Raw genomic sequence first — 11,460 nt, forward strand, 5'->3', positions numbered from 1 at the left:
CGAGGCAGCCGAAGAAGACGACGGCGAGACCTATAATCCAACGGTCCAGGTCCTTCTTTTTAACGTTGTTAATCCACATTTCGGCGCCGCTGCCCTCATGGGGGCTCCTCGCACAATATTTCACAAATAAATCCGATATACGACCCGCACACGTGTCACCACATACGCGACTATTTTTCGTACTCGGACGCCATGTCCGAACCGTAAACAATCCAAAGGACGTCCGGGGGAACAACGAAAAGGAACCAACCAAAAAAAAAAAAACCAGCAATTCAACGCGCGCGCAGAAATCAACGTTACACGCACGTACGCGACGGCGTTCTACACGGATCTGAGAGGGGGCCCCTTCGCACCAGCCAATATGGCCGTCTCTTCGGCTCTCGTGTATTCCTACGCGCTACTCTCCGGCCGTTGCCGAGCGTTCCGACGACGACTCTCGAGCGATTATTCTTCACCGCTGTTGATGTTAGACGATGGGGTGCAAAATCTGCGCCGAAGGGATGATTTGGAAGGCGCCTACGGCGGATAGCGAGCGGTACTACTTTTCGCGGCGGCGTGTCGGTAAGCGCGACCCCTTCCACGACCCGAAACGGCCAATTGCGTCGCGTTCTTGCGGTGCGGCGGACTTCGCAGCATCCGCGGTCCTTCCGTGCTAGCACCGAGTAGCAGGGCCTCGAAGTGCGGAAAAAACGTCGCACCCTGAGCAGTGCACCTGAAACAATATTAATAAATAACCGTTATTAACATTCAGAAATAAATATCACAATATATCTACTCTTACACATCAACGATCACACTATTTGTTCTTTAGGTAATGGTCTTGCGAAGGCACTTATATCTTTAGATTACTCTAAAACCTTTGATCGGCTTGACCATAAATATGTTATTGAGTTACTACGGCTTCGTTGATTTCTGATATTTATACATCCATCGAATATTTGAATTTGCATTTATTTGCTGATGACACTCAGCTATTTTACTCCTTCGATCCTAAAAACTTTTCTGCTAAACCTAACATTGAACAAGTATTTATTAATTTACGGTGCACGAATTTGAAATTGTGAATTCTCAAGTGTATGTCGAAATACCGTTACATCCAGAAAAACTGACTGTTTGGTGCGCTTTATGGGCTGGTGGAATCATTGGTCCGTACTTCTTCAAAAACGATGATGGCCAGAACGTTACAGTCAATGGTGATCGGTATAGAGCTATAATTACTAGCTCTTTCATTCCTGAATTGAATAACCATGATGTCCAGGAGATGTGGTTTCAACAAGACGGCGCAACATGTCACACAGCTCGTGCCACAATCGATTTATTGAAAGACACGTTTGGTGACCGCCTAATTTCACGTTTTGGAGTTGTGAGTTGGCCTCCAAGATCTTGTGATTTAACACCGCTAGACTACTTTCTGTGGGGCTATGTAAAGTCCTTGGTCTATGCGGATAAGCCACAAGCGCTTGACCATTTGGAAGACAACATTCGCCGTGTTATTGCCGATATACGGCTTCAAATGTTGAAAAAAGTCATCGAAAATGTGCCATATCATATCATATATCATAACATATACCATAACATATATCATATCATATATAATATCATATATCATATCATATGTCCAACCAAACTAAATATTATAAATATCATAAATATTTTCTTTTAAAGCCCATCTTTTTAATTAAAAAATCTTTTAACGTCCTACTACGTGAACAAAAAAATAACAGCGCCATACACATGAAAAGAATAAGGTCTGAGGCCCATCAATTTTTTTCGTTCTTAAAACTGCTACATTACCTAATACTAACTTTGCACTGACAATTTCTTTTCTCTTCATTTCAATATCAACTCCACATCAGACAAATTGACGATGTTCTTTACAAATTTGTTCAAGAACTTCATTTAATTTTCTTCAAAAATTAAAATTATGTTATTATTATAAACCAACAAAACCAATTTTTTACCATAAATCAAACTTCGTTAACTAGAAAAATTAAAAATGTAATATATATTACTCTACAAACTTTTGGTACTTTTGGTAGCAAAATAGAAAAAATACACGTTAGGCTGTTTTTTTTTGACAAACTCACTACTTACTATCCTTTTCAAACCTCGTTTTAACCAATTTTAACCCCTGCTTTTTCTTTATTTTCTAGCCAAGGTCACACTTTCTTTCGACTTTAGGTAGCAAAACATTATTTGCATTTATAATAAAGGAAGCATTTCTTTATCTAATGCTTGCATAATTTTTATTTTTTGATCACTTAACTAGTTAATTTAATTAAACTAAGCCTTAAATATTTTAAAATCGGAAAAAATAGCAAAAAATTGATAGATACACCGTTTTTTTTTTAATAATACTAATAATAATAACCGATCTACGTTATTGTGTTGTACAGATACGGCCAAAAAAAAACTTTTCACCGACGCGATCAGAGCGTGAAGGAGAAGTTTAATGAAAAATCGAACCCTGGTGATTTCAATGCCGAGTCCGGAGAGTAACCCTCCTTGACCAACCAGGCCATTTTTACTTTGATATTTTTGCTTTTTCTTTTTCTATTTGTTAAAATAACTACACGCAATTTAAACAAAATGAAATGGAACAGATAAGCGGACAAAACAAATGAGAAATATGTCTTAGAACAATATCGTATGTCGTAGTCATTTTGTCGGTTAACAGTGATGTATGCAACCCAAAAAATGTTACCTTAAAGTACATCACATTTGTCAGTTTGGCGGAATTTTGTATCACAGTAACGCACTACTGACAATATGGCTCCTCTGAATACCATAACTTATCCTAATTCCGGGTGGCTGTATTTATTTGGTTGCCGAATAAACCAGCATGAAATATTACTCATCGCAAAAATTAAGGTTTTATTATGCTTCCAAGATATTTAATATTACTTGAAAGCCCATATAAAATTGTTAGGTTTTTTAAAATCGACCCATGTTAAAAAAGAAAATATATTTTAAGCTTTTTAAGCAATAATCCTCACACTTGAAACCATATATATTTGCAAAAAAAATTAGACCTAATTTTAAGTTTTAGGGAGAATAAAATATAAAATTAAAACATTTTCGTAATAATGTCAAAGTAAAAATATATTGCAAGCAAATAACATAAAAAAAGATAAAGCGAAAAGTTGGCGTTTATTTTAGGTCGATAAACGCGTAGTTACGCCTTAAAAACTTTATCGATTAAACACCGCTGCTAACACGTCACTGCCTAAAATACAATTGTCAGTTGGGAGTTTGAAGTTGCGAAAAAAAAAAAAGAATGAATCCTGCTGATGCTGTCCAAAACGGAAAGCTTGTGAAACTGAACAAGAAAATTTTGGAAATTAAGAAGAAAATACAACTTTCAGGTATACGATTTTCATCGGTTGTATGTGAGTCAATGTTGTCATGTTAATTCAATTACCTTGTGGTCTAACGGCCTGACTTTATCAGTATTATTGAACATACCCTTTCCCGTTACTTCTAATGGAACGATCTTTTGTTTTTTTTCCCAACATTTTTTCCCAAACTTCTAAGATTTTGATTTTCAAAAATTATCAAAGTGTAACGCTTAAATTTCTTCCATCAAACTATATATCGACATTAAAAAAAAAAACAGTTCATTTAATATTAACTGTGCAACATATGGAGACTTTGACAAAATATAAAGATTATACAAGTGTAAGAAGCCGTTTTTTCAAAAATATCGCCACAATCCTATATTTGGAACAGTTGTGTAGCCTTAAAAATTATGCCAAATACCAAACAAAGCATAACCTAAGCAAATAATTTGCATCGTTTTAAACGCTAGCAATGTTTTTCGTATTTAACATCGATATGCTTTTGTTTAAATTTCGAAACAGTGCAAAATCCTGATTTTAGATAAATTTTTTAACGGGTATCGGTAGTGCATTCCCAAGAATTAATCCTAACTTCCAAAACAAAAGAATTACTTTTTGAACAAGCCTCCTATATCGATTTTCAAAAAGTAGAGAAAAGCATAATTAAAAATATATTGTAACAATTGTAATACTAATTTAATCACATATTGGAGTTCATAAAAGCCTTTCAAAATATGTGACCTGTGTTGCATGGGTTATTTAGTAGAATTCATGATGGGTCAACTAACCCATGAAATGGGGAGAGTTAGTCTAGGTGTTTGGCTTTTCGTCGAAATATTGTTATACGAATTTTGCGAGGCGCCAACTACCTATGGAGGTGAGAAAAAAAGTTTAAATCTGATCCCCTTCTTTATATATCAATTAATGAGTGTATCAATCAATTAGAATATCTGCGTCATATTAACTATCGATTTTTTGACCGATGTCCCGATGCCCGCTAGTGATGGGACTGGTCAACCGACCGTGGTCAATTGATCACTTTTTAACGGACTAGTCAAAAAATCTTTTAAATAACATTTTGCAATTGTTTAATTTTAATTTATGTATTAAGTTTAATTGTTCAATTTATGTATAACATTCTTCAAAGAATATCCAAATACGATTTTAATGATTTTTTAAAAATTATTTTACCGATCAATTGACTGGTTCGAAGCGTTGTTCTTTTGACGTCTAGATCTAGATAGACGACGTCTATTTCTTCCTTTCTTCAAGGTTCGATATATTCTAAAATGTTGGTAAATCCTGTCGAAGATCTTGTTCCTGGACGTCTTCTTAATGGAAATATTGTTATATAATCTTTCTGTTTTTATTGTTCGATATGTAACTTTCTAACATATCAATTTTTACCTCTATGGGAAACATAATACCCAAGCAAGTGAATAAATTAAATTTATTAAAAATATTTGAATCATGACAGTAATCAACAATGAAACACGCGTCCAAGAAGGCACTTGTTTTGTGTAAACGCCGTCATAGCCACCTTAAAAAAAAGTTTTTTGGCAGTTTTTTTTTATTTCATTTTGAATCTTATTTTTCGCGTACCCTGTATTAATATATATCTCAATTTCTTATGAAATCCGTTATTCGAGTCCTTTGTGTACAACAAAACTTATTCAAGTGAAACGAATACTTCCGAATGAAGAAACTGGCAGATAAATTTAAATGTCAAAAAGGTATAGGATATTATACACAAAATATGTCTAAAATTTTGAATAGATTCAGAAATGACATAATATGTCAGGTGTTCCATTTAAAATAAGGAAGTTGACATTAGCTCGCGAAAAATGGACTGGTTCGTTGACGATTTCCGAATAATAAGGTTCACATAAAGAAAGATATTTTGAATTACCCTTTGAAAAGTATAATTAAATCCTTTAAAAAATTAAAAATTAGAAATTACCAACAGAAAGATGAAGCCTTGAGTGTAGTGAAAAATATAATGTAATAATTATAATAATAAACGGTTTATGTAGTAGGTTTATGTGGACCGACTAACCAACGAGATGTGGGGGAGAGCTAGCCATTCCATAAAAGAATATTCGTAAGCTTATTATTTGACTTTTTGTCGAATTATTGTTAAATGAACGGCGACTATCGATAATTTAAAATATTCGATGCGCAACATACATCGATTTTTGACCGATGTCTCGATGCCCGCTTTTAAGTACGACCATCCCGGGTGATCTTTGAGTTATCGATATCTATCTGCAACTGCCGACGTTTCTAGAGAACGTCGACGCCAATGGCGAAATAGTTTGCTCAAAAGAAATCACGTTACACTCGGACAATGCGCTTTGTTTCACATTTCTCACGAGCTATTTTAATAACCATCACGTCCATTGTCTAGCTGTATTAGTACACTTGCTAACCGTTCGAGTTTTTTTTTTTAAATTGTGACACCTCTCGCGCGTACGCTAGTAGCGCGCATGTGGGAATTAATCGGGCGTGTTCGTCGCACGGTTTTTTCTTTCTCGTCGATATTATAGAGGGTCAGAGGAAGGCGCTCTTCGAAGACTGCGAAGCCGAAAGGAAAAGCAACGCTGACGACATCATCAGACTGAAAAAGGAAATTTCCAACTTGACGGTAGTCTCGCATCAGACCAAGAGTCCGGTCGCTGAGTATAGATTGAAAGACAAGCGGATCGAAGAAGTCGTGGGGCCTCTGGCCGACAAATCTTGTTTCCAGGTGAAGGAGCTTTTGGACCTGCACGTCATCAACACCGGCAAGAGGCTGGATTTGCTTAAATATCGCATGGACAAGGTATACGCGAGCCTTAGTCGTTACGTCAGCCAAAGATACCGATCGACATTCGAAATTAATTAGATTTAATAGATTTGATTAAATATTTATAATAACTGAACTGACAGAAGTTAAATGGGTATATCGCTGATTAAAATCTAATAACAATTATACAACAAAAATACAAGTAACGACGGTATGTTTGGCAGTAAGTAATAATTAACCCATTTTGTCCCAGTGGTGCGTTAATGCACCATTGGGGGGGATGATTTTTTTTGTCACATCCAGGAAATATTTTCGAACATCCATTTAGAAATTTTATTATTATCACTTCAAAAGTTAACAAAACCGGTACATAAATTTGTATCACATTTTCAAGTAAATTCAAAATGGTAAAAAAATATATTTTGGATTTGAATTGACATTTTTCTTAAGTCTATAGCATGTAGATTACATCTCAGAAAATATACTTGGAACTACTATATTGATTATGCTTTATTTTTTAAAAATATTTACTGGTGCGAGAAAGCACCACTGGTTTTATCTGTGAAACAAAACTTTGTAATTGCAAGTCTAGACAAGTCAACGCATGTAGAATAGACATATAACAATTAGCGTGTTCTTTAGTATTAGTTTGTGCTTTGTGCAGTGAACAATAACAATGAAAGTCGTGAGTATTATTTGGATTTACGTATTCCATTCCTTGTAAATTTGTGCTAAAAATAACGTGAAAAAATATTTACAGAACATATTGACGCGGTATATATTGACTGACGAAGAAGATATGAACGATAACATAAATCTATAAGAGTTTGAGGAACCAACTGATATAGTTGGAACTTTCGAGTTACATAGACCGAATGTCCTGGAACTCTGAAATTCAACAGAAAACGTATGATTTCTGCAAACGACAGGCTTGCTTCTACTGTTAAATGGAAGAAAGCTCAGATAAAGTCCATTCACACACCTATATCCGAATGAATTTAGGTCACTTGAGGAACTAAAAAATAGGCTTTCTGGAAAAACTCCGCTTGGAACTCAAAGAAATCTTGCACCTGCCATAGATGAAGTGCGTTATGCTAATCAAGGTCACCTCATGATTGTTCGCGCTAATAAAGCCCGAAGGAGATGTAGAATCTGCCACAGGCACACAATTTACGTTTGTAATGTGCTTTGTAAAATATCACCAAAAATGAAACCGGGTGTTACCAGTGGTGCGCTCACGCACCATAAAATATTATGGGTTTCTTTGCATCAAATCAGGTTCTATTTGGAAAAAAATCTACTTTTAGTTGTTTTCTGTCGAATTTGAACTTTCTTTTGTATATTTATATATAAATGATATGTTACATCTTATGTGCCCCAAAACAATATTTAAGGTTTTTTCCTAGTGAATCGTTTACGCACCAGTATTTTTTTGTGTTTTGAGTTTTTTTTCGCAAATGCAATGTATTCTTAAGTGAAATAAAATAAATAATTTCAGAGCAAAAAGTATTTTTTTTATGTTTTTTATGCTTGGGATAATATGGGTTAAAGCAATTAATTGATCAGTATTTCAACGATTTAATTATACTGATCAAGTTACGTATTGATTACAGAGGAGGAAGTACATCGACGAGTTGGGCAACCAATACCAAAACTTGCTAGGCCGAAGAGAAAAAAAGGAACTCATCCAGAAAGTGGAGAAGCCGGCTAAAAAGGTTCATACGTAGTTAGGGATTAATAATTTCGTTAAACAGTCATTGACGGCATTAGTTAAGTGATTTAGGTTTTAAATTGTGAATAATAAGCACTTTTATTTCAACAGGTTTACTCTCAATTACAGAAAATATATAAATAAGAGAATAATCGCACACTACTCTAAGGTCTAAGTCAGAAGCGAAAACGAATGAAGCAAAAAGCAGTCAACAATCTCACGAAACGTATCCGTATTAATGTCACATATGTCTGAAGCAATATTGAAGTTACCACACATAAACAAACACATAAATATTTTTTGATAATTTTTTTGATAATTTTGATCTAACGTATGAATAGTAGAGAGTTCTAATAGTTCAAGTATTGTTCTTCTTCTTATTATTACAAAATCCAACGCTCTTGGTGTCGATAATACTAATTGCTCAACATGAGGTATAAAAATAAATCTGTACTAGAAGACAATCTCCAAGTCTTTAACTTCACTTAATCGATTCACTACAATTTCATTTATTACGTAATTAAATACATTTATGTAGAATAGAATAGCATGTAGCACTTAAAAACATTTAAACATAATCGATTAACCAGACCCCATTCTGATACGACATTAATGTTAGAACTAATGAGATGGTTAATTAAATGCTATCAAATATAGCAAATTAATTTAATCAATGAAGTCAACTAATTTAATAGAACGTTTGAGTAACGGGGTTTGTTCTTTTTAATTAAATTAATTAAACTGATTTGCGTAATTCATTTCATTAATAATTAACGACGGTGTATTCGGAGAATTAACGGTAACCATCGATTGATATCGATTGATTGTTAATTCTAATTATTTAATTAAATTAAGTAAACCGAATTGTTAATGGCGGCGTGTTCAGCACGTTTCCGAATTGCAAACCAACATTCATGCCGTGGAGGTCCAAATCAGGGAGGCGGCGCACATACGAAACCGCTACCGCGATATCAGGACTTCCCTGAAGAGGGACGCGGCCAGATTCGAGAGCTCCACGTCCGCTTTGGAGGGTGAACTGGCGAATCAAAACCGCGACGTCGACAAATTGCAAAAGGTCAGACACACGGAACCGTCCAAACTCGACGGCGGTTAACTTTGGACAGCCCGTAGATACTGGTGGAGGCGACCAGGAGGAAAGCGCGCGCGCGTAACAACCTCATCAAAGAGGAGAAGGCGGCGTCGGCGGCGGCTCAGCGCCGCGAACTGGAGGCGGCGGAGGGTCGACGATTGGTGGCGGCGGGAAGATCCGAATTGGAGGAGTTGGAGAAAAGGATGTTCCAGGGCGGCAAACCGCCTCCGCGGCCTGCCCCCGAGGGGGCCGAGGCGGACCCGGACGAAGGAGACAAGTCCGCCACGCCCCCGCATCCGGTGGAGGCGCGGGCTCAACAATTCGAACTACTCAAGCGGGTTACAGGTATACTTGGGCCAAAAATATAGTGCTTTTTACAACCGACCCCGTGATTAACTTTGCCTACAAAACCGCAGCCCCTTATAGAACAACCCGCCGAGCACACCCTTACCTACAATAACAAGCAGGATATAAGAATGTTTTCAGTCTTTTTCGCCAGGCAATTCTTGTACATCAAAAAATTCGTACAAAGTGACAATTTATTACGTTATATTTCATTACACTTCTACATAGTATCATCATTAATATATAAAATATTAAATATGAAGATAAATAAAAATCGTCACTATCGCTACTGCCGTTACCTAGTTCCATAAATATTTTCTTCTTTTATTACTCGTTTTTCTTAGTTAGACCGGCTTTGTATTGATATTTTTTATTTTTATTTATGGTGCTATCACTAAATGTTGGTGCAGTGTTATTTCTTCTTATATGCGCTTTCAATTCAGACCACATAATCTCAATCGGGTGAAGTATACAATGCTAAGTGGGTAATCTCAAGATTTCATGTCCGTTTTGTTGTGTTATCGAATCGATTTTGTAGTCTTTATTAAAATGTTTTATTTTTAATAATTCCAGAAGTCGCTTTTCTGTTAGAAGAACTTTATTCCTCGGTCTGCACACTTTAGAGCGTTATAAAAAACGGGAACCTTCTAAAAATGTTTAATTCAATCTAAAATGACGTACTTTTATCTACCATAGTCTTAAAAAAGAATGTTGTTGTGTACAAATCGAAGAACTTTATAGAAGAAACAAAAAAACAAGAAGAAGAATGTTGTTAGTCGACAGGCACACAAGACAAAAATGATTATTTTCAAAATTACCTGTAAGATAAATAGAGTTACCCTTTGAACTACCCAGTGAAAGCAGCTTTGCAATTTAGATTAAATTCTTAAGAACGATATATATCACCTGATGCTAAAATAAACGGTTCTACTTATTCGGAAATACCTCGCAGCATCAATGCTTAATCAAATTTAAAACGGTCCATTTCCAGGCAAGACCTACTTAATACAGGATAAACATCTGTTGGGATGGGTTTTACCATGGGCTTACCATGGGCTTTTCGGTCGACCCCGTATGAAACATCTGTTTTTGTCAAGGTGGTACCACAGCAGACGAAGTACTCGAGCGTTTCAAATCGCAAAAGGAGACGCAGGCGCGTCTCGACTCCTTACGTCAAAAGTCGGAAAACGAGAAATCGAAAATCGAGAAGAACTTGGAGACGCTAAAGAGCAAACTGGAAGCGTTCCGCTATTCGGAAGTGAAGGAAGCGGAAAGGAAGTCTGGTGAGATGGAACGGCTCCAGACGGAAATCTCCCAAGAACAAAGCCGTTCGGTGCGGTTCCGGGAGCAACGGATTTCTAAGGAACGGGTCCTCGCGGACATTCTAGAAAGCCTCCAGTCGCTACGTCTCTGCGTCAACCCGGTGGCGGTACCCGAAACGAATCCCGAAGTTTTCGTAGACCACTTGGTGCGGGATGTGGAAGTGATGTTGGCGAAGCACCAATCGGCGGTGGAGAAGGAGGAGAAAATAGAGGAAACCCCAAATAAGGTATCAGTCATTCAGGGTTTCGCGATGTTTCGGTAAATCCCAGGTTTTAGGTTGTCGAATTGGGTGAGGAGCGTCTACCAGGGCCGTACAGTACTTTACTTCGTAAGACGCCCGTGACTCAGACTAGCGGTTCTCCGGCACCACCCCCGACACCAGGTGAGCTTTAACAAGAGATAACACTCCCGCACTATTGAACGACGCTCGTTTTAGTATCTGAGGACGAGGAGGAAGTACCGTCCAGAGGGTACCTGAAGAGACAGGCGCAAATGGTGATCGACGCTAAATCCAGACGGAAAAATATCAGGATTCAACTTCCCAAGCGAGATTGAAGCGACGCGACGTAGCACTTAGATCGAAATGCATTGGCCTCATTGCAGGGCGCAAAATAGATGCTCTTACTTCGAGCAAGTTTTATAAATTGCTTTCTGGGATAAAAACGGCAGTCTTTCTGCCACTCATATAATGGCAAAAAACTTTAACAAGTGAAAATTAAATACTTAAATTAACTATTTACATAAAATGTGAATTAAAACACATCGGAACGTAGCATGATTTCTCTCAAAGCGCCATCTATACAACACCGATAAAACTGCCGCATGTGGCGTCATCTATTCGAAAAAGTAAGAAACACCGCAAAATAAT

General features: G+C 36.8%; 1 protein-coding gene across 1 annotated transcript; it reads left to right on the forward strand.

Moving 5' to 3' along the window:
• The first annotated feature begins 5,034 nt into the window (after positions 1-5,034).
• Positions 5,035-11,444, forward strand: LOC132701904 (uveal autoantigen with coiled-coil domains and ankyrin repeats). The gene is made up of 8 exons (XM_060670200.1): positions 5,035-5,071; positions 5,885-6,159; positions 7,737-7,838; positions 8,721-8,909; positions 8,966-9,269; positions 10,367-10,818; positions 10,869-10,974; positions 11,029-11,444. Exons 1-8 carry the CDS (start codon positions 5,035-5,037, stop codon positions 11,145-11,147), a joined length of 1,584 nt encoding a protein of 527 aa, XP_060526183.1. The 3' UTR covers positions 11,148-11,444.
• The last annotated feature ends 16 nt before the right edge of the window (positions 11,445-11,460 follow it).

The sequence above is a fragment of the Cylas formicarius genome, unplaced genomic scaffold, assembly GCF_029955315.1.
Source record: "Cylas formicarius isolate icCylForm1 unplaced genomic scaffold, icCylForm1.1 PGA_scaffold_5__7_contigs__length_24384050, whole genome shotgun sequence".
NCBI lineage: Eukaryota > Metazoa > Arthropoda > Insecta > Coleoptera > Brentidae > Cylas > Cylas formicarius.